The sequence below is a fragment of the Chlorella variabilis genome (assembly GCF_000147415.1).
Source record: "Chlorella variabilis unplaced genomic scaffold CHLNCscaffold_9, whole genome shotgun sequence".
NCBI classification, from domain to species: domain Eukaryota; kingdom Viridiplantae; phylum Chlorophyta; class Trebouxiophyceae; order Chlorellales; family Chlorellaceae; genus Chlorella; species Chlorella variabilis.
In genome coordinates this window covers 371,879-394,050 of record NW_005435079.1, presented here as the reverse complement: position 1 = coordinate 394,050, position 22,172 = coordinate 371,879, and the positions used below count along the sequence as shown (strand labels likewise).

At 61.7% G+C, this 22,172-nt stretch overlaps 3 protein-coding genes across 3 annotated transcripts in view; all 3 read right to left on the bottom strand.

Annotated features, from left to right (window-relative positions):
* The window catches only part of CHLNCDRAFT_57723 (hypothetical protein), a gene marked incomplete at its 5' end in the record, with an annotated part of 63,095 nt that extends 50,053 nt beyond the window's left edge, over positions 1-13,042 (bottom strand). Inside the window, 23 exons of the mRNA XM_005847850.1 lie at positions 1,293-1,364; positions 1,450-1,542; positions 1,661-1,795; positions 1,914-2,305; positions 2,408-2,547; positions 3,846-4,083; positions 4,276-4,334; positions 4,432-5,592; positions 7,031-7,221; positions 8,329-8,415; positions 8,508-8,696; positions 8,809-9,061; positions 9,170-9,192; positions 9,323-9,456; positions 9,546-9,739; positions 9,839-10,228; positions 10,365-10,586; positions 11,013-11,133; positions 11,694-11,913; positions 11,990-12,251; positions 12,349-12,452; positions 12,752-12,858; positions 13,008-13,042. Of these exons, the coding sequence (XP_005847912.1) occupies positions 1,293-1,364; positions 1,450-1,542; positions 1,661-1,795; positions 1,914-2,305; positions 2,408-2,547; positions 3,846-4,083; positions 4,276-4,334; positions 4,432-5,592; positions 7,031-7,221; positions 8,329-8,415; positions 8,508-8,696; positions 8,809-9,061; positions 9,170-9,192; positions 9,323-9,456; positions 9,546-9,739; positions 9,839-10,228; positions 10,365-10,586; positions 11,013-11,133; positions 11,694-11,913; positions 11,990-12,251; positions 12,349-12,452; positions 12,752-12,858; positions 13,008-13,042 (4,822 nt within the window). The remainder of the gene's footprint in view (positions 1-1,292; positions 1,365-1,449; positions 1,543-1,660; positions 1,796-1,913; positions 2,306-2,407; positions 2,548-3,845; positions 4,084-4,275; positions 4,335-4,431; positions 5,593-7,030; positions 7,222-8,328; positions 8,416-8,507; positions 8,697-8,808; positions 9,062-9,169; positions 9,193-9,322; positions 9,457-9,545; positions 9,740-9,838; positions 10,229-10,364; positions 10,587-11,012; positions 11,134-11,693; positions 11,914-11,989; positions 12,252-12,348; positions 12,453-12,751; positions 12,859-13,007) is intronic.
* Positions 13,043-15,263: 2,221 nt separating this feature from the next.
* On the bottom strand, positions 15,264-16,255 carry CHLNCDRAFT_22890 (hypothetical protein; the record flags this gene model as incomplete). The annotated part of the gene is made up of 3 exons (XM_005847849.1): positions 15,264-15,776; positions 15,913-16,007; positions 16,102-16,255. The coding sequence occupies 3 exons, from the start codon at positions 16,253-16,255 to the stop codon at positions 15,264-15,266; spliced, it is 762 nt and encodes a 253-aa protein (XP_005847911.1).
* A 2,449-nt stretch (positions 16,256-18,704) lies between these two features.
* Positions 18,705-21,517, bottom strand: CHLNCDRAFT_7741 (hypothetical protein; the record flags this gene model as incomplete). Its single annotated transcript, XM_005847848.1, has 10 exons — positions 18,705-18,839; positions 18,989-19,113; positions 19,282-19,376; positions 19,517-19,614; positions 19,713-19,808; positions 19,913-20,028; positions 20,133-20,267; positions 20,417-20,566; positions 20,741-20,939; positions 21,188-21,517. Coding segments are annotated over 10 exons (1,479 nt in total), but the record flags the coding sequence as incomplete, so codon positions are not given.
* Between the last annotated feature and the right edge of the window lie 655 nt (positions 21,518-22,172).

The following is a 22,172-nucleotide window of genomic DNA, read 5'->3' as shown; positions in this document are numbered from 1 at the left end:
CACAGAGCGCAGCATGCCCCACAGAAGGCTGGAAACAGAGCTGCCTTTGTCTGCAATGGACACGGTGGTCAGCTGTGGCTGTGCCGCTGTTGTTTGAAGGCGCATGCTGCCCAGCTGCCCTACCACAGCTGCCTGAAAGGCTGCAATTCCGGTGCTGCAAAGTGCAGCTGCGTCGCCTGCCCCTGCGCTGAATGACGCTGCAAAGCCGCCAGCTTGCAATGCACTGGCGTCCCGGTCCGACGGCACCTCTGCTGCAACCCATTGGATCTCATAAAGCATTCTGCTGCTGCCCTCCACAGCCGCAGATGACGGTACCGCCGCCGCTGCACTTTGCTGCTGCGCTCCCAGTGGCTTTGCCAGCAGGCCGCTGACGTTGCACGCAGTTGGGCCAGAAGGTGCCAGCAGGCTGTAGTCAATCACTGATGACACAGAGCTCGCAGCCACCTGCAGCGCTGCTGCACAATAGCTGCTTCCGTCAGCGCACGTCACTGCTCCAGGCAGCAGCAGCGCCTGGATGCCGGCAGGCACCTTCAGCTGGCCAGCAGCAGCGGCCGGCAGTGCGCCCAGGTGCAGGCAGCAATCCAGGACAGCTGGGGACAGGAACACGTCTTTGGCAAGCTGAGCTGAGTCATCAATGTGGGCAAAGTAAGCAGGCTCGGCTGAGGCGTTGCCTGACCGAGAGCTGACAATTGTTCGGAGGCTGGCTTGCAGCCCGGCTGGGAGCGATGCAGCCAAGTCACGTGTGCCACCGGCACTGAAGCCTGCTGCCAGGGTAGCGCGCAGGTGGATGCTTCGCTGCGGCCCAGTGATCTCAATAGCGCCGCTGCCGGCCTGCACCTTGCACAGAAGTGATGGCAATGGCTGTCGGAGCTGCTGATGGTTGGCAGGAGCCAGCACCAGGGGGGCCGGAATGCTGACGCCAGCCAGCACTGTGTTATCTGCTCCTGTAACCAATGCCTTTGCTGCTGCCGCTGCCAGCTCAAAGAAGCCTGTCCCAGGAAACAAGGCCTTGCCGTTGACTTGATGATCCCAGGTATAGGACAGGACAGCGGTTGCCAGGTTAGCTTGCATGATTGCCTGGCGGTTGCCGGACTCCACCGCACCACACAGCAGAGCGGCGTGGGTACGAGGTGCTATCCAGAACCGCTGCCGCGCCCAAAGGGAGGCAGGCTTGCTGATGCTGGCACCGGCCTCATCAGGAGTACCCGCTGCTGTTAGCACTGCGTGGGCGTTGGTGCCTTGGAAAGCAAAAGCGCTGACGCCGCTGGCAGCTGGTGAGGTAGGGCTGGCACCTGTTGGCAGCGCGCCCGGCTGACGAGGCACTGCCCAGCCAGCCTGCTTGCCTGCCGCCATCTCCATCGCACCTGCGGTATCGGCAGACCACTGGTGAGTGATGCACAGGATGCAGGGCATAGGGCATGAAAAATGTCAAACACTGCTTTAGCTGACCTGCCACATAGGGGTTAACATGCTGGAGGTGCAGGATTGGGAGTAGCGCCACCTGCGCCAGGGCTGCCTGCGCATGCACCAGGCCCACCATGCCTGCAGGCAGGGGAGCCAAGAGATCCATTGCACAGGTGCAGCAATGGTGAGGTCGAGTGATCATGCCGCACATGTGCTCAGAAGCAGTAACCGCGGAACATGGGATGTAGCGCAGTACCTGCTCCCGGCTCGGCGTGCCCACTCCATGACTTGGCTGCCAGCAGGCTCAGCGGCGCCGCCCAGCTAGCCGGCCGGCGCTCCACCAGGGCAGCTGCCAAAGCGCCCACTTCAATAGGGTCGCCCAGCGAGGTGCCTGCACAGGCCACCAGATTGAGCGGCAGCTTTGTTAATCCCACAAGAGCAGGCATCGATGAGAGGAGGGAACAGGCACCTTATCGTCAGTATTGGCCTCGCCGTCCCGTCAGACTCACCTGTGCCGTGCATCTGCAGTGCAGTCACTGCGAACGGCTCCAATCGAGCAGCACCCAGCGCCTGGTACACCACCTCCTGCTGGCTGGGGCCGTTTGGCGCCGTCAGACTGCTGCTGCGCCCATCCTGGTTGACTGCTGTGCCGGCGAGCAGGGCCAGGGCGCGGCCGCCATTGGCGCCAGATCCCGTCGGCAGCAGCAGCATGACGCCGCATGCGTCGGCCCTGGCGTAGCCGTCGGCGGCAGGGCTCAGCGTCTTGCAGCGCCCATCCAGCGCCAGCATGCCGGCCTTTTGGGTCATGGCGGTCGTGTTTGGGGTCAGCAGCAGATTGACTCCCGCATTCAGGGCTGAAGGGCACTGCCCTAGGGCCACGCTGGAGAAGGCGATGTGCAGGCTGAGAGCAGCGGAGGACGGAAAGGCACAAAGGGTGCATTGTTAGAACCGGCTCGTGGAACAGCGGGTGAAGCAGCAGCGCTACCATGCCACACCCATTCACCTGACCAGGGAGGAGGAGCAGACAGTGTCCACGGGCAGAGAGGGCCCCTTGAGGCCGAACGTGTAGGACAGGCGACCCGCCGCCACGCCGGCGGTGAGGTGGCCGGTAGCTGAGTAGGGCGTGTAGCCACGAGCATGCCGCTGCACAGGAGAGTCGTCTCGTGCATGTCACGTATTGACCAGCTTTAAGAGCCGGCATCCCGCCGGGCGGAGGGTTCATTCATTCATTCAGCACACAGACCGGCCGCCTCTTGCTCGAGGGCGGCCCACTTTGGCCTGGGCAGCCCGGGCCGCCCTCCCCCCCGGGCGCATGTTCGGTGTTGGAGGGGTGCGCCCAGCGATAGGGGGCCCCTGAAGGCATGCGCCGAGGCCGGGAAGCGTGGTTCGGCGCTGCTGCACGCTTGGCGACTTGAACAGAACCGCGTGCCGCCGAGCTGCGGCCGCAGTTTCCGGCCCACAGTCTACGGCCGCAGCCACGGGACTCGGCGGCACGGCGTTTGGGCCCAAGCTTGCTGCCGCCGCCGCCGTGCCCGGGGGGCAGCGCGGCGGCGGCGGCGGCACGCTGCGACGCCCCCGAGCCACCGAGCTGCGGCCGTAGCTTCCTGCCAGAAGCCCACGGCCACAGCCACGGGACTCGGCGGCACGGCGTTTCGGTCCACGGCTTGCTGCCGCCGCCGTCGCAGGGGTGCTGCCTGCGGCGGCGGCGGCACGGCGTTTGGGTCCACGGCTTGCTGCCGCTGCCGCCGCCGCAGGGGTGCTGCCTGCGGCGGCGGCGGTAGCGCACGTGGCAACCCCCCGCGCTTCCTTGCCTCCCATCCACCGGACCCCGTCCTGCGCTTCACTTTGTTTCGGGAGGGGCTGCTCACTGCTCATTGCTCATTGCTCATCGCACACTGCTCAACGCTCATTGCCCTATATCCCACCCAGCCGCAGGACTCCACTGCCGCCCGCGCCCCGCCCCATCTGGCCGCTTGCGCGCCCCATCCCCCCTCGATGGGGCCCGCCCACACCGGGGCCTCCCCCCTCCCGCCCACTGCTTTCTCAACGGCCCCGAGCCGGGGCTGCCCTCATTGCATACATAGTGCGCCTTTCCCTGCTTTTCTAGTGACCTAGCGTTCCGCACTGCCGTTTGGCCAGCCCATGCTCCCGTACCGTTGCGTTTCTCCCCAATGCGCCATGCCACTTTGCCAGTCATACACACGTTTCGATGCGTGCCCTGTCAGCTGCTTGCGTTGCATGTCGCCTTGCTCCACCCCTGTTTTATTGCTTTCTCTGCTTTCGCCCGGTTCCCGTCCCGTTTCGGCGGGGAGTCTATGTTGCAAGCTAGTTCTTGCTTTACCAGACTTTAAGCCCACACAAGCAAGCATTGACAGGGGAAGCCCACACAAATCAAGTCAAGTATGGAGCATAACAAAGCTCCCCCTTGCACGCCAGCTCACCTGTGCCAGCTGGCCATACTCAGTCGATGTGATGCCCACAAACACGCCTGCGCCGCCGATGCCGCCATCAGCACCAGGGCCAGCAGGGCCAGCACCAGCCGCCCCCGCCGCCAGCAATGCCTCGCCCGCCGCCTCCAGCAGCAGGCGCTGCTGCGGGTCCATGAGCACCGCCTCATTGTCGCTGATGCTGAAGGCGGTGGCATCAAACAGCTCGACGCTGTCCAAGAAGATTGAGAACCTGCCAGGAGGGGGAGAAGGAGATTTTGACTTGAAATGTATCAGCTGGGTAAACTGAGTTGAAAAATTGAGTTGAAAAACATTTGGCTGAACCAGCCATCTGCAGTGCAGCTGTCGGCGCCCAGCCATCAAGCAGCAAGCGTGCCTGATGGGATCTACACCCAAGCTAGTCTCCTGCTCGTGAAGATCCCACCGCTCCAGCGGCACCGCTGATGTGGCATCCACGGGTGCCAAGCCAGATCGCAGAGCGCCCTGCACATGAGAAGATGGAAAACAAGCACCAACCCCCCATGGTCTGACAAGAGACCCCATGGGCAGAAAGCAGGACAGGACGGTGCGGCCATCTTACCTTGGGGGAGCGGAAGGCGATGGCAGCCACCGCCAGGGAAGCTGGGCCCGACATGCCACCTGCCATCATGGCACCATCAATGGAGAAGAGGTCCACCATCGCGCGCGTCTGAGCTTGACCGGCAGCTGGCTGCAGCCTGGAGGCAATGTAGCTGCCGAGGGCTGCCGCTGTGGGGTAGTCAAACACCAGAGTGGAGGGCAGGGCCAGGCCCAGCTTGCTCTCCAGGCTGTTGCGTAGCTCCACGGCTCCCAGGCTGTCCAGGCCAGCAGCCATCAGGGACTGTTGGGGGTCGAGGCTGGCAACATTCAGAATCTCCGACACCACAGCCGCAACAGCCGCTGTTGCTCGCTCCACATGCGCTGCTGATGACACCGCCGATGCTACAGGCGTCTTGACCGTGATGCCAGCTGGCTGAGCCATAGGGGCACCAAGCTGGGCAGAGATGTAGTCAGCCACAGCTGATGCGGTTGGGTAGTCAAAAATGAGGGTGGAGGAAAGTTTGACTGCCAGCTTGGCCTCCAGACTGTTGCGCAGCTCCACGGCGCCCAGGCTGTCCAGGCCGGCCGCCATCAGCGGCTCGCTGGGGCCAATGTCAGCTCCCAGAATGCCGCCCAGTACCACCAGCACATCTCTCAGTACCGCCTCCCTGCTGGCACCAGCTGCAGCTTGCGGGAGCACAGCTATTGCCGCAGCTGTTGCTGCTGGCGAGCTGTCTGCAAACTCAGAGAAGAAAGTGGGTGGCTCTGCCCTTGCAATGGCTGCCCGCTGTATCTGCTGCTGATGCTGGGCGGCAAGCGCGGTCCGCAGGAACGGCACACCCGCAACAACAGCTGGTGCTGCAGGCTCTGCGCACATCAGGTGGTGCAGGGCAGCCAGGCCCGAATCTGGAGGGACCATCGCCATGCCCATGCGCTGCACCCGCAGCGCCGTGGAGCGGTCCTGTGCCGCCATGCCTGCCCCAGACCAGGCACCCCACTGCACGCTGGCTGTAGGCAGCCCAGACTGCTGGGCGCGCTGCGCCGCAGCATCCAGCGCCGCGTTTGCTGCGCTGTAGTTGGCCTGGCCGGGGGAGCCCAGCAGCGCCGCCACCGAGGAAAAGAGCAAGCTGTGGGCAGCAGGATGGAGCAGCAAAAGCGTCTGGAGGTTGCCCAGACCAGACACCTTGGGAGCAAAGGAGCGGCGGATGGCCCCAGGTGTCAGGTTAGACAGTACAGCATCAGCCAGCACACCGCCAGCATGAAGCAGCGCTGTCAGCCGCTGCTCGTCCAGGGCACCAGCCATCGCACCAGCGGTATCCTCTGTCGCTGCTGTGTCGCAGCTTGCGATTGTCATAGAAGCCAGCAGGGCATCACCCCTGCCTGCACTGAGCAGGGATGCTGCCTCGCTGTCTCTGTTCAGGCGACCAGTGCGTCCTAGCAAGCCAAGATGCATGGCTGTGCTGCTGGCATCTGAACCACGAGCAAGGAAATTGGCAACCAGCTGACCCAGAGTGCCGGTTCCGCCAGTGATGAGCACAGCGCCTTGCTGCTGTTGCTGCTGAACTACTGCTGGCCGCTTCATGACAACAGTAGCTGGCTGTAGCACAGGGCGGATGGCAGTGCCCGCGTGGAACACCATCCCATGCACATCTGCTGCTGCACCAGCCGGCGAAGGACGCCCCAGCATCATGGCTGCGGCGACGCTGCTGCCACTGCTGGTGCTGTAGCTGTCTTTTCCGATTACCAAGTAGCTGGATCTGGCATTCTCCTGCGCAGCAGCTTTGAGCAGGCCGTGCAACAGCCCGGCGGCCACAGCCATTGCAGCAGCAGATGCGGGAACCAGCATGTGCCCTGCACCTGTCAACGCATTCGAGGTGGCAAGCAGTGTGTCATTGTTGCCGGTGCTCTGCTGGAGCAGAGCAATGCCAGCTGCTACCATCTGCTGCTCATCCAGATGCTGGGTGCCAAACGTCAATTCTGGGGTAATGCCAGCCGTAGTATGTGCGGCTGTAAGCATCGCTGCCTCAGCTGCCACCCAAGCCACCACATAAAGGTAAAGGTAAAGGTGGGGAAGAGCCTCCACAAGCTTCACTTCCCGGTTTTAACGTCTAGCTTTAGACCATTATTTGATCTGCCCGACGCGCCAAGTGCAGTACCCCCCACTAGTAGTGAATGGGTCCCGGGGAGGCCTGTGCCGAAGCCTTGGCGATTCTATTAGGCGTTCCCGAAGGAATTGGCTTGGATTGGCGCTGAGCCGGTCAGCTATGCCGCGTTTGTCCTCACAAAGTTTCGACATGGGAGGAATCGAACCTGTGCCCTCTCGGAGGGTTTAGACACTAGCTCCAGCGCCTTCAAAGAAGGCCTTTCTTAGCCGCGGCCTAAAGAAGTTCCTCTGCGGGCCCGGGCCCAGTGGCTGCTCCTGCCACTTCTGCTACCGTCTGTGACACTGTAGCCGCAGGAGGCTGGCGGCCTATGGTCCTGGCTTGCAAGCCAGACACATGGCACAGGGTACGGCTGCTGCTGCTGGCCAGCCAGTAATCGCATGTGCTGCTAGTCCGGGCAGCCAAAATCGGCTGGCAGCCTCCCAGCAGCTGTGGTGCGCTACAGCTCCTGCTGTGCACCTGGTACGCGGCAATGGCTGCCGGCACGCGCAGTTCGGGAGGGGCTGAGCTGGCACCAGCTGGCAGGGCACCTAGATGGAAAGATGCATCCAGGCAGGCAGGCTCTACTCCACTGCCTCCAACCCTGCCATCCACGCGTGTTGCCTCGATGCGGCCAAAGCTGGCAGACTGCTGCTTGGCGCCGATTGTAGCTGCAAGCAGCATCAGCAGCACCGGAGCTGCAGCTGTGGAAGCATGTGGAGGCCACTGGGAGAGCTGGATTCCAGGCGCAGACGCAGCGCCATACATGTGCTCTCTGCTGATCCTGTTGCTGACAACAGAAGCAACTCTGGTGCGGCCGGTTGCAGCATCCACCTGGCACTGCAAGAGCAGCTGCTGCCCGCTCCTGCCACCGCCTCCAGCAGCTGCTGGTAGGTCAAGTGGCACAGAGATGATGACAGCTGTCAGCAGCAGGCGCAGGCTGTCATCGCATGTTGCATGGAGGGATGCCGCCGCCACTTCCAGGAAGGCAGCGCCAGGCAGGAGAGGCCTCCCAGCCACCGCATGGTCCCAAATGTGAGCATGCTTGGGCTGCATCAAGTCAGCCTCAAACAAAACTGCTGCTGCTCCTGCGCCTCCCGGGCCTGCCACCCGGGCCACGCGGGCGATGAGGGCGTGTCGCTCAGGTCCAACCCAGAACCGCTCCTTTGACCAAGCTGTAGAGCGAGGGTTGACCTGGGTGAGCACCGCTGAGTCAGCAGATGCCAGCGCCAGCAGTGCATGCGCGTTGGTGCCCTGGAAGGCAAAAGCGCTGACGCCCCAGGCGCCTGTGGCTGGGATTTCTGCGCCTGCAGATGATGCCACGTCAACTGCAACACTCGGGGCGTGCTGCCGGGGCATGAAGAAGGAGCCGGGGCGCGGGATGATGGATGCCACATGTGGGTTGATGGAGGTGAGGTGCAGGATGGGCTGAGATGCAGCCCCGCTTAAGGCCTGCACACCAAATCAGAGAGTGCCAGGATAGTTAGACAGCGGTGGCAGTACAGCCGCGTGCGCAGCAGAAGTAAAGCCGTACCAACCTGATGCAGGTGTGCCATTCCCATGATGCCCGAAGCCGGTTCGCTGTGCCCAAGGCTTGACTTGCTAGCTGCCAGAGCCAACGCCGGCGCGCTTGCCTGCCGCTCCTCCAACAACAAGCCTACACATCGACGCAACAGGGCACGGTGCCGATCTAGCTCAACAGAAAAGGAAGGAACAGCACCAGCCATTCAATAAAAGCACACAAGGCAACTCGTGTTTCCTGTGGGAAGGGAACTCACCCGCCGCTGCGCCTAATTCAATGGGGTCTCCCAGGGTGGTGCCCGTGCCGTGCAGCTGCAAGCCAGCCACATTGTGCACTGCCATGCCTGCAGTATAGTGTGCTGGCAGGTGAGCAAAAGCCTCAGCATCGGCAGGGCTGTGGGAGGAGATGAAGGGAACGGGCGATGAGGCTACAAACCTGCTGAGGCCAGTGCCAGGCGGACCACCTCCTGCTGGCTCGGGCCATTGGGCGCGGTCAGACTGCTGGCTCGGCCGCCTTGGTTCACCGCGCTGCCCAGCAGAAGCACCAGAGCGCCACCCGCCTCGGTGGTAGAGTGGCTCCCAAGCAGCATGAGGGCGCATGCCTCAGAGCGCACATAACCATCGGCTGCATACAGGCGGTTAGAGACAAGGAACACTGTTGTTCGCCGGGCATTGCACATGCATGTGTGAAATCGTACAAGATGGCAGTGCCCTTCTGCTTGCCGCACCACCCGCACCTGACTTGTCAAGTGCCTTGCAGCGCCCGTCCACCGATAGCATGCCGGCACGCTTGAACATGAAAGTGGTGGTCGCGGCCAGCATCATGTTGATGCCGCCTGCCAGTGCAGCTCCTCCGCTGCCAAGCGTCGCGTCCCGGGCCGAGCTGGTGGCCACCAGGGAGGATGAGCAGGCGGTGTCAACCGCTACTGCCGGGCCCTTGAGGCCGTAATGGTATGCCACACGACCGGGACAGACGCTCAGCACAGCGCCCTGAAAGCATCAGGGGAGAGGAGCAGGCACATGTTAAGGGGTGCAAGCAAGGAGGCGCAGTACAAATTCTGCACAAATTCCAAAGGGATGATGATCGCTGGCACCCACCTGCGCAGTATACGCGCTCACAGCTGGAAGGCAAGGCAGGGAAGAGGCAGGGGGACAAACTGTTGTTAGGACAGGAGCAACAGGAGGCAGTGATGTGTGGCGGCGAAGCGAGGCGGCCGAAGCATTAGCAAGCTGAAACCTCCCAACCCGCACCTGTGCCCGCTTCTGCTGCCATGCGAGCATACTCTGTCCATGAAATGCCAACAAACACGCCGGTTCTGGCTGGTGCCACCGGATTCAGGGGTGCAGAAGCAAGCAGAGCTTCCCCAGATGCCTCTAGCACCAGCCTGCACCACATGGCATTGCGCAATTGGAATGTGCGAGGCAGCCAGTCGGCACAGCAGGCTGAGCATAGCTCTATGAAGTGGAGCCCCACCTGTGCTGTGGGTCCATGGCAGCTGCCTCTGCAGCAGACAGCCCATGAGCGGTCCCATCAAAGAGGTCGGCATCGAGCATGAAGGCGCCAAACTGCGCAGCCTGAGTGAGGGCGTCCCCCTGCAGGCGCTCCGCCTGGTCCAGGTCCCAGCGCTCAAATGGCACCCGATGGATGCGGTCTGCTGCCAGGTCGGCCTGCACAGGGACATGGGGGGACCACATGAACCACATGTGCTTCAAAGCAGCCTGGCTTGTTTGGCATGCTCTATTTCATTTGTTGACCCTAAAATTCACCTGGTCGCAAGCAGACAACGGCACCGCCATGAGCGGCCGTGCCACAACCGCCAAGATGGCCAGGTAACGCTGGCGTGGCGACTTGCCAGTGGCCACCAGGTCTGATCCGACTGCTACGCTGCCATACCCGGCCAACTCAGCCTCGGCATCGTACGATTCAGTGGAGACAGGCCCCCGGACAGCAATGGCACGCGCTGCCACCGCCGACTTGAGCATCTGGGCTGTGAGGTACTCTGTGACGGCATTGACTGAAGGGTAGTCAAACACCAGGGTGCCCGGCATTTGCATGCCGAGCTTCTGGCTCAGCACGTTTGCAAACTCCACAGAGCCAAGCGAGTCCAGTCCCGCTGACATGAGCGGCTCGTCGTCACCAATGGCAGTGCCCAGCACCTGCGGGCAGCGATAACATGAACGCCGGTGACAAATCAGCGAGAACAGCCAGCTTGCGCTTTACATGCTGGGAAAGCTATTGAGCTAACAACAGCTCTCCCGCTTGACCCAGACAACGTCAGCTCAGCAGCCACACCTGCACGATAGCGGCTGCCACCTCCCGCTTGACTTGCTCCCGCACAGCAGCCGGGTCCGCCGCAGAGGCAACCGCGGCCACGGAGCGCTTAATGTCGCTCGGTGCTGCTACCACCTTCTTGCTACCCTGCAGCAGTGACGCCTGCTCAGGCGCCATCGCCTCAAAGAAAGCAGGCTGGCTGCTCTTCAGATAGGTTCCCCAGATGAAGGCATTGACCGCCAGCTGAGGGAGGGCAGGTGCGCCAGCAGTGGCAGCGGGCCCACGCAGAATGACGGCAAGGGACAGCAGGCCTTGATCAGCGCTGATGCTGCCTTGGCCGATGCGGTGCAGCCGGCGCAGCACCATCTCCGATGCCATGCCTGCACGCAGGCGCATAAACCCGATTTCAGCATACACCGAGGTCAAAGGCAAATCTGTGGCATGACGCCACCGGCAGCAGCGGCACCGCACCAGAGGAGGCCCAGGCGCCCCACTGTATGCTCTTGGAGGCGCAGCCTGTCGCCTGCCAGGCATGTGAGCATGCATCCATAGCCGCATTGGCAGCGGCATAATTGGCCTGGAGGCAGTGAATGGGGTATCCATGAATAGTTTGAGCATGTCTGGTCAACAATCCCACCAGGCAATCTTGATTTGATGTTCAATCCGTACCTGACCAGCAGCGCCGAGCAGGGAGGCCACTGAAGAGAAGAGTGCCAGGGCGGCCACAGGCTGGCGCTGAAGAGCAGCTGAAACAGTTTCCAGTGCACCCAGCTTGGGTGCAAACACGCGCCTGCACACAGGTGGCCACAAGGAAAAGTACTGGGCTTGCATCGTGACCCTACCTGTGTGCGTAGGGGTCATGAAAATGGGCTCTGCACACCTGAATGACGACGCAGTCTGTCCGCCAAGAAGAGAATCTGCGAGCACGCCGCTGGCATGCAACACAGCCTGGAGGGCGGGGCCCTGCCAAAATGCAGCGGCACCAAGTGCTGCGGTAGCATCCACGGGTGCCCCAGTGTCAGACATGACTGAGCTGATGCAGGCGGCCGTGGCGGCCAGGCCAGCAGCTGCTGCATCCATCACCCTGCCAGAGCGGCTGAGCAGAAGGATGTGGGCTGGGCCATTGCATTGTACCAGCCACTGGCTGATCATCAAGCCTAGCCCGCCTGAGCCACCAGTAATGGCCACAGCTGGGTAGCTGCGGGCTGGGGTGACGGGTGGAGCTTCTGAGGCTCGCTCTGCGACCGCGACTACCTTGCCGACATGGCTGGCCTGCAAGGAGACCATCCCAGAAAATCATCCCTCTCAGCATCAATGATCCAGACCGGTTTGCAAGATTTGTGTTTTCACGTGGGGATGTCCAAAGCGTAGAACGCAAACCCAGCCCAACCACTTGCCTGGATCATCTGACGGAAAGCAGAGGCCACGGAGCCCATGCTGTGGCTGATTTGCCGCAGCGGGCGCAGCACACCGGCCGCAAGCTGGGCCGCCACTTTGTGAAGGGTGGTGTTGATGACGGAGGGCGGCAGAAAGTCCACAGCAACAAGCGAATATAGGACATCGGGACGCTCTGCAGGGAAAGAAGGGACATTGAAGATCCCTTTATGAGGTGAGCACTCAGCATTCAGTCTGGCAGCCTGCCTCACCCTGCGCCACGCGTGCCGGGCTCCAGATGTCGCGCTTGCTGATCTCCACAAATCGCCCGTGCTGGCTGAGCGCTGCCAGCGAGCCACCCACCATGCCGCTGCTGGTCAGGCTGTTCAGGACAATGTCAGCGCCGCCCAGCTGAGCTGCCTCTGAGACAAACACTGTGTCGCGGGAACCCAGCACGCTTGGGACTCCCAAGCTCTGAAGCAGCGACCGCTTGGTAGTTCCACCAGCGGTGGCCAGCACAACAGCACCTTTGGCCTGCACAGATGTCGGGCAGTAGTGAGCATAGCTCTTGTTTCCACAAAAAGCACAGCTAGTGCCAGCCGCACATCAAAAGCAGGGCAATTTAACCCACCTGCGCTACTTGAATGGCTGCCAGGCCCACGCCGCCAGCAGCAGCATGCACCAACACCCGATCCCCCGGCGCCATGGCGGCCGCCTTCTCCATTGCCATCTCCACTGCAGGAACAAAGGTTTGCCAGCTCCCTTGCATATAGCTACATGGCTCTACACGGCAGTTTTGCACAATGACAACTGAAAGCTTGCCTGTGATGAACACGGTGGGGGTGGTAGCGGCTTCATGGAAGCTGAGCGTGCTGGGCATGGGTGCCAGCATGGCACCAGGGCTGGAAACAACCGTGCCCAGGCAGCCATGCGCCAGGCCAAAGACGGCGTCGCCTACACAATAGATATGCAACTGGGCTCAGAAACATTTGCCTTTTTCAACACGAGCACATTACCACATCTGCAGAGCCCACCTGGCTTGAAGCCCGAGGCAGACCCGGCATGCATGACGATCCCGGCACAGTCGCTGCCCGGTGGGCCGGGGTCTCCAGGGTACATGCCCAGCACGTTGAGCACATCCCTAAGCAAGGATAACAGCGAGCAGCAAATAAAATGAGTGTGCATGGTTATACGATGAGTGTGCATGGTTGTTCATTTTATGAAATTGTACTGCCAGCATTGTTATTCATGGCAAACAACTTGACTTTTTCCCCAGTGATATATACACACCTGAAGTTGATGCCGACCGCCTTGACGGCCACCATGACATCGTGACATTTCAGCTTGGTGGCAGCTGGTGCAGAATCGAAGGCCTGGGAAGCCAGGCTAGCCAGGGACCCACGTGGAAGGGGCCGTATCTGCAACAGACCCGCCGCAGGTGCCACAGCGCGGCTGCAGAAGAGTGGTAGCAAAGAAGCAAGCGTGGTTTGCTCAAGTGCAGAGAAGGTTAAACATCACATTCATTAAGGCCACTTGAAGGTACAGCAGGACCAGGCACCTCCTGCCATTAGACGACATGCCTTACCTGGGCAACAGGCGTGGTACAGCAGCGACCCCTTTATGCACACGCTTGGTGCTCAAGATCCCCGTCTCTGTTCCCTGGCTGGTGTCAGCCAATGCCAAAGGCACAGCACTCATCCTGTCAGATGTTGTCAGGCTGTAGGCAGCCGAGGCGTGCTCAGTGGCAGCCACACGTAGCAGCCCCTCCACTGCCCCAGCAGCGAGCAGCTTGCTGGTGGGGCAGCCAGGGGCAGCCGAGGTGCCGCAAGACAGCACCTCTGGCAAGCCAACTTTTAGCGCCGGGGCCTGTGCTGCCTGTGTCTGCTGAACCACTGTCAAGGCGGCTGTGGCAGCCTGGCATGGGCCGGCTGCCAACTCCAGTGCCATGATGCTGCTGCCAAGGGCCAGCAATGCTTCTGGTTCCTGATGTGTGCCGACTGTTGCAGGGTGGCTAGCGACCTCCCAGTCCACCTCATACAGGAATTCTGCGGGTTTTACTGAAGCCGCTGCTGCTGTCTGACCGGCGGCCTTCGGCTTTGTCACCTTGGTTTCCAGACTCCCCAGGCTGGCAAAGGCACCGCCCGCAGAGGCGTGCATCGCAAAGCTGGAGACGTCTGTCTGGCCAGCTGGCACCCTGTACGCTGCCGTGGTGCAGCCCGCCAGCTCAGTGCCTGCTGCCGCATGGCGGTCTGTGAGCGCAAAGGCACCCAGTGCCACAGGCACCTTGGCACCGCAGCCGGGGGCTGCAACTCCCAGGTGCAGGCAGGCATCCATGCACGGTGGTGGCACCAGGTAGCCATCCGTATCGAGCCTGGTGTCTACCACAACACTGCCGGTGGCATGCCCAGCTGCAAGAGCCAGAATCTTGCCGAGCAGCACACGCCGCATTGCCATGGCCCCAACCGCCACAGCTGCGGCAGCTCGTACGGCCACGGCAGTGGCGGCAGCTACAGCAAGGCTGCCACCTGCGCACTGCGTGCTGTGCTTGCTGCCACGTCGCTCAGCATGCGCCAGCTGGAAGTCACCGGCTGCTGGGTTCAGGCTGCATCGCATTACAGTGCCGCCAGCCTGCTGCTGGGAGGGGTGAGAGATGATCAGTGGGCTGCTGATGGCCATGCCAGCAATTGCCAGCGCTGGCCTGCTGCCGCTGCTGCTATCTAAAGTGGTGGTGCCAGCGGCCAGCACAGTCTCCATCATGCCGGCGCCAGGGAACAGCACCCTTCCAAACACCACATGGTCGGCATAGAGTGCGAGGTGTGGAGCCAGAAGGTTGCAGTCAAATGCTGCCGTACGCGGAACGCCAGCCTTGCCGTTGCTTACACTGCCGCTCCCAATCAGCGGATGCGCAGCCGGGAGCACCCAGTAGCGGCTGTGCTGCAAGGATGTACCCTCCATAAAGGCAGCCGAAGGGCCTGGCAGGGAAAAAGTAGCTGCGCTGTTGGAGCCCAGGATGGCGTGGGCATTGGTGCCCTGGAAAGCAAAGGAAGAAATGCCTCCCAAGTAAAGGCCGCCTGAAATTGCCATGCTGGCGCTGGGCTGGCGTGGGGCCGCTACGCGGTGCGCCTCGCCGTGGCTGGCAGCAGCATTCACTGCACACAATGCATGCAGTTAATTAGCAGGTTGCAGAGCAAGTTACGAGTGAATGTTGGGATCCGTGAATGCATTCAGCTTATCCATCTCCTATTGACATTGGCAAAACTCCCAGCGCCAGATTCCCAGCCCCACCTGTGGCGGCTACGTAATGATTCACGGTTGTGAGGTGCAGGATGGGGTCTGAAAGGCTGATGCCCCACAATCAGCGCCAGCTTGGCAATGCCCACAATACCGGCAGCGGGCTCCGCATGGCCCATGAACGACTTGGCAGCAGTGAGGTGCAGCGGTGCGGCACGGGGCTGGCCTGCCTTGAGGAGCACCGCAGCAACGGCGCCCACCTCGATAGGGTCGCCCAGTGGGGTGCCTGCAGAGGAAGCACGTGCCGGTAGAATGTCATACCGTGAGATGGGGGGCAGAAGCAGCAATGAACTCCCCATCTCCTAAAATGCTCTGTATCTGCAAGCTGCTTGTTCCACTCCTACCTGTGCCATGCATCTGCAGGTGGGATACCTGCCAGGCCGACAGGTCGCCATCGCGCAGCGTGGCATTGACCGCCTCTTGCTGGCTGGGGCCGTTGGGAGCTGTCAGGCTGCTGCTGCGCCCATCCTGGTTGACGGAGCTGCCTGCCAGCAGCACCAGCGACTGCCATGCCAGGGCTTTGTTGCCATCGTCTGCGGCCGCCAGTGCCTGACGAGCGGCAGGCTGGTCAGCTGGATGCACCAGAGCCAACATTATCGCCCCCACACCCTCGGCCCGCACATAGCCGTCGGCTGAGGCGTCCAGTGTCTTGCAGCGCCCGACCTCCGACAGCATGCCGGCGCGCAGGCAGGCACGGGTCCAGCTGTGCACCAGGGTCAAGTTGACACCCACGCTTGCAGCAGCCTCGCATTCGCCTCGCTCCAAGCCCTACAAGCAGCTAGTCGCAGCAGCAGCAGCAAATTTTGTGTGATGCAATGCCATCTCGGCTTACTACACGATAGCACAGATCTTTTCAGGCACATATGTGCGACACGCAGCTGGGTCACCCAGCAGGCCAACTGACCTTGGCAGCGAGATGTGTGGTGACCAGGGAGGAGGAACAGGCAGTGTCCACTGTCATTGCGGGGCCCTTGAAGCCGAAGGTGAAGGACAGGCGGCCTGTAATTGATGGATACAGGCAGCCAGCCTGAGGAAGTAACCAAAGGCAAATGGATGGGAGCAGCAGCTGCATCTGCTAAGTCCCGCCTAGCACCTGAGGCCACGCTGAGGTGGGCGCCAGTGGCATAGTAGGTGTTCAGTGCGCCGCCGCCTGATTCCAGGCTGATGCGGGCGTACTCCAGCTGGGAGACACCCACATAGACCCCAGTCGCACGGGAGGGGTGGTGGTGCGCCAGGTGCCCATTCATTGCCTCTGCGGAGGGGCGGCAGGGGTACAGCGCTGCTGTTCAAAAAGCGACACACATAACGCGGTAGAGAAGGCCTGCCAAATAGCACCCTCACCTGAAAATGACTGCATGACCAGGCGCTGCTGAGGGTCCATAAGCAGCGCCTCGGCGGGTGAGACGCCCAGCGCCGCTGCATCGAACTGGTCGGCTCCGGCCAGGAACGATCCAAACTGCTGGTTCAGCTCTGCATGCGGCAGCAGCAAGAGGAGGGGATGTGCCTATCCACCAGGCATTGGATGACTAGCACGTCCAGCATTCAGCAGGCCACGGACGACAGTACTCGCCTGCTTGATTGTCCGCAGGCGCCACCTCCACATCCCAGCGCTCCAGCGGCACCACGCCGATGCGGTCGTTGCCCGCTGTTACGGGTTGGAAGCTGAGCTGGCCACCGGGGACGCGATGGGAGGAGGAGGTGACTGCACAAAGCGGGCGGACCACTTCCTGCAGGCGTCCAGCAAGCACGGGCTTGCGAACTTGCTTCAGTGAGCCCCGATAAAAAATGCACATGACATGTCATGCGGATGGGAATCGGCAAGGCAGCCAACAGACGCACTTCCACAACTGCCATCTCGGATGAGACTGGTGCTGGCGCCACCTGTTGGGCGCCCAGGCTGGGGATGCCCGCAGGGAGCACGCCCTCCGCAATGAGGTAGTCCGCAATCTCACAGGCTGCAGGCAGGAGGGCACGTAAGGGTTGATCTGCTGGACATGAGCAATAAGCTGTTAGGACGCAGTTGGCTGCCTTCACCAGTAGGGTAATCAAACACCAGGGTGCCTGGAAGCTCGGTGCCGACAGCAATCTCCAAAGCCGTCACTAATTGCACCGCCAAGGCAGAGGTGAGGCCCGCCGACATCAGCGGCGCATCACCGCTGAGGCTGGTGCTGCCGCCGAGTAGGTTGCCTGCCTCGCGCAGAACGAGGCCTGTCACCAGCGCCCGCTGCTGGTCACCAGAAGCTGCCGCTGCTGTACTGGCAGGTGCAATGGAGCTGAGCTGGAGGAGCAGGCCCTCGGCCGCCAGGAAGCCCCCAATCTCATTTGCTGTTGGGTAGTCAAACACCAGGGTACCGGGCAGCTCCGCCCCAACTGCCTCTTCCAATTGCTGTGTCAGCTGCACTGCCAGGGTAGAGGTCAAGCCTGCTGACATTAGCGGCACATCTGCTGTGAGGTCAGCTGCTGCCGCCGACTTCCCCAGCAGCTGCATCACCTGCTGTAGTACGAGGGCACTGCCAGCAGCGGCCAACTGCGTCGGGATGGCTGGTGCAGATGCAGGAGGAGTTATGGGGGCGACCTGCTTGGGCGCTGACTTAGCGAGCGTTGCTCTGCCTGATGGGGCAGCAGCACGGGGCGGGGTGGACACTGTTGCTGGCAACACAGCGCCACTGGCCGCTGGCACGCTGTTGGCACTGCTAACTTTGCCTGCCAGCTCGGCAGCCAGAAAGGCCGCCATTTCATTAATGGAAGGATAGTCAAAGACCAGGGTGCCGGGCAACTCAGCACCCAAGCTTGCCTCCAGCTGCTGAGTCAGCTGCACCGCTAGAGTAGATGTCAGGCCAGCCGACATCAGCGGCTCGTCACCCCCAATTCCGAGTGCCACTGCTTCACCTAGCAGCGAGCCGATTGCTGCAACAATGCTGCGTTTCATGGCGGCCGCTAAAAGAGCCTCCTTGGCTGGTTCACCCGCAGGCGTAATCACAGGTGCCTCAGACAGAGTTGTAGGCGCCGCCTGTGCTGAAGTAGCACTCATCTCTGCTGCGGCCACAGCAGCAGAAGCAGCGGCAGCCTCTTCAGGTGCCACCCACGCATGCAGCACGCCGCCAAATGGCGGCAACAGCTCACGGGCTGCCGCCAGGGCCGTATGGAGCTGGCGAGGGCTGGTCCCACTACTGTTCAAAGCTGTGGTCGCAGCGCATGCCGCCTGCTCCACGTGCAACACCAGCAAGCGAGAATTGCCATCAGCCAGCTCCGACAGCCCAGCCAATTGTTCGGTCGCAGGCTTCTCAAAGCTCACGACTGCCACATTGCGCATTCCCTTGGTGCGCACAGCAGCCTCCACCTGCAGAAGCACAGTGGAAGCATGAACAATGATGCAAGACTGTTAGCGTTCCTCTTCAAAAACCAAAGAAACAAATGATGGGGCTCTCCATTATACCAGACACCCGTCCCAAACACCCCACTTGCCTGCTTCTGGATGTCTGCTGCGTGCTCAACCACAAGCACGTATGTGAGGTCTGGCAGCAGCTCCCGTCCCCATTCGGCGCCCATCCCGGCATCCAGAGGCTGGCACGACAGGCCGCCGCCGCAGGCTGCCGCCAGCATTGCTGCTGCCTCAGCCAGGCTGACATGTGGGGCTGCGGGGCCGGCAATAGGGGTAGCCCCAACAGCAGCACCACTGGCAGTGCCACCAAGCATCTTCCTCAGCTCAGTTTTCAAAATCTTTCCAGAACCAGTGGTGGGCATCTTGGGCAGAATGTGTACCGCTGCAGGCACCTTGAAGTGCGCCAGTCTGGCAGCGCACCAGTCAATCAGCTCACGGGGAGTCGTGCCCTGCACACAGCCATAGGAAACACATAGGCGCAGGTGCGAGCAAGCGATACATTGCATCCAGCTGTTAGATGTTCGTGGCCATGCAGCATGCACCCCAGCCCACGCTGCTTGTCAAAACTTGACCGTTCTGTTGTTGTGCTCGCCTGTACGGCAGCCTCGGGGCGCAGGGTGACTGCAGCGCCCACCAGCTCGCCCATGATGCGGCTGGGCATCCCAAACACGGCCGCCTGGTGCACCGAAGGATGTCCATACAGTACAGCCTCCACCTCGGTGGCTGCAAACAACAGCAGACAGGGCTTATGATGGTGCAGGTATCAGATTGTTGAGGAAAGACGACTGGAGCAAGCCAGCCACATACAAAGCAGCAAGCATCAAGTCAAGCGGGAGAGACGGCTAGTCCATGCTCCTATTATGTCGCGGGTCAGCGTGCAGAGCCACTCACTGTACACGTTCTCGCCGCCCACCAGCAGCATGTCCTTCTTGCGGTCCACCACGTGGATGTAATTGTTGGGGGCTGCGGTGGCCAGGTCTCCTGTCCTGCACCCAAGGCAGGCCAGGCCAGGCAATGGCATGGCATCAAGCATGTTCAAACTATGCTGGTGCTGGCCATGCTGTCAGCTTGCAATGTGGATTGCATAGACAGCTGTTGCCAGGCTGGCAGGTGGCAGATGACTTACTTGAACCAGCCGCCCTCAGCAAAGCTCTCGGCGGTAGCCGCGGGCAGGCCCCAGTAACCACTGAACACAGTCGGGCCGCGGACCCACACTTCGCCAACCTGCAGTACATTGCCCCGACAGTGCTGAACTGATCAGCTGTCTCATGAAGATCAACCCGAGAAATGAAGTCGCTTGGAACAACCATGTGTGAGTTCACCTGTTGGGAATCCTTGGCCACATCGTTGCCATCCTCCCCCACCACCCGCACACTAATCAGCTCAAATGGCCGCCCGCTGCTGGTCACCAATGCCAGCTGCTCCTCCACTGCACACAAAACGAAGGGAGCCAACAAGCTCAGCAGGCATTTTAACTTGCACACATGCAGCTGCACTGCCATATTGAGGTCCCACCAGACACTCCGTGCAGCATTCCCCGCGGCGGCAGGATGCTCATAGAGATCTTGCCGCAGCACTCGGTCATGCCATAGGAGAGAAAAAACTCGCAGCCAAACACGGCAATGGCCCGCACCACCACTACACGGAGCAAAGGGATTGGAGTGGTTTGTAGGACAGTCTAGAGGCATACGCTCAGCAAGCACAGGAAGCAGGTGGATGCTGCACATACAGCAGCAGCCCACCTGCAGGGCTCTGGGGGCTGCCACCGCAGCTGAGCACGCGCAGGCTGGTGAGGTCCAGCTGCTCCACCAGGGGGTTGTTGACCAGCATGGCCACCATGGTGGAGGCAATGTTGGTGGCGCTCACACGCTCCCGCTCTGCGACAGGCAACCAGGGGACAAGCAGATCGACACAGCCGCCATGACATGCGCGTTGCGACCCAAACGCCTAGCCCAGCAGCAGTTATCAAAGCCACGCCAGCAGCTCCTGGCTGCATCGCGCGCAGCCCAGCAACATGCACACTAACCGATGGCCAGCAGCGTGTCTTGCGGCGTGAAGGTGGGCAGCGTGACGTGGCGCCCGCCCACCAGCGTGATGGCGTACACCGCAAACACATCCACCAGATGGAACATGGGCGCAAAGTGGCCCCATACATCGTGCCGGCTCAAGTTCATCTCTGCGGGGCAAGGGATGTGGATGCATGGGAAGGTGAGGAAATGGAAGGTCGGCATGCAGGCTCCAGTATGAAGGGAGTGGTGAAAGAGGTGGCATGTAGGGCACCTGCCGGCGCGCATTGTCGCCAAGGAGCAAGCCCAGCCAACCATCTTCTACCCCGCCACCCCCACCGCACCTTTGATGGTCCCGACTGCATGGTGCATAACGATGCGGTGGCTGAGCAGCACGCCCTTGGGTACGCCTGTGGTACCGCTGGTGTAGTACAGGTGGAAACCATCCTCCTCGCTGCCATCTGCGAGCACCTCGGCGCAAACACCCGCCAGCTGGGCGCCAGCGCGGCCGCCAGCAGCAGCGCCCGCCAGGCATGCCTCGTACTCGAATGCCTGCAGGGTGGCAGGTCAGTCCCTGCCTTGGACATCGATCTGTTGCGACAAAGCTTGGGTTCCCGCATTTGACAGCATTGCGAAAAATGTATGGCCCGAAAGGCGGCATGCCCTTGCAGGTGTTGGCCCACCTGCACGCCCTCGCCACCGGCCGGCACCTCTGCGCCGCCCTCCACAAGCATCCACACCACGCTATCAAACAGCGGCGGCGGTGCCGTCGCTGCTACTGCTTGGTCCACTGCTGCTCGACTCTGGAGAACACTGGCGTGCGCAGCCAGCAGGGCGGGAGCGCAGTGCACGTCCGCAAACACCAGCTTGGGCGCTGCATCCGCGCAGATGAAGGCCAGCTCGCACGGCGCCAGGTGGATGTTAAGGTTGACCACCACGGCATGGATGGCGGCTGCCGCAAAGTGCAGCTCAATGACATGAGAGGAGTTGCGGGAGAGGATGGCGATGCGGTCACCGCGCCGCACACCCGCGCCCCGCATGTGAGCGGCCAGCGCCGCTGCCCGCTCAAACAGCTGAGCGTACGTCAGCTGCCGCCCGCTCCCCGCCGCACAGTCCACCACCGCCAACCGGTCGGCGTGGTGGATCGCCGCCAGCTCAAGCACCTGCCACACGTCCTGCAGCTGACCGGCGGCACCATCGCCGTCGCTGCCACCTGTGGTGGTGGCGCTCATTGCCTCTGACCGTGCCAAGGGCTGCCCTCCTGCAGCACCATAACGACAGACTGGCAGTCAGCAGGGCTCGCCGCAGGCCTGGCCAGGCCCATTTTTCGGCTACCCAGTCCCTGCCCCCTTGCAGGAGGCCCTTGGAGTCCCTGCCGCTGATGTTGATACTTGCCCTGTATTGCGGTGAACTGTCCAGGCCGTGCAGAGAGGCGGATGGGAGGAGTGCACGATCGAAGCCCACTCTGGCTGCTCCACAAGTGCGCAAGTGGATATCAAGCCCCGTGGCTACTCCATATTGCCTCGGTTGGCGATCAAAGATGATACGTAATTCCCGAACGAAACGGACGCGGCCAGGTGGCAGTCCCTGTTGGCACAGGTCTGCACCCTAGGGTTTGCATGATGATGATGATGATCATGAGGGGAGGCCCTCATGTATTCAACAATCGTCATAGAAGGAGACACGGTATCTGGATAGAGGTCCCACGGGTCGCAGACATTGTTCTGCCCCCTGCTGCCGCCGCATGTCGCTGTCCGCCTGCCACCTATCAATGAG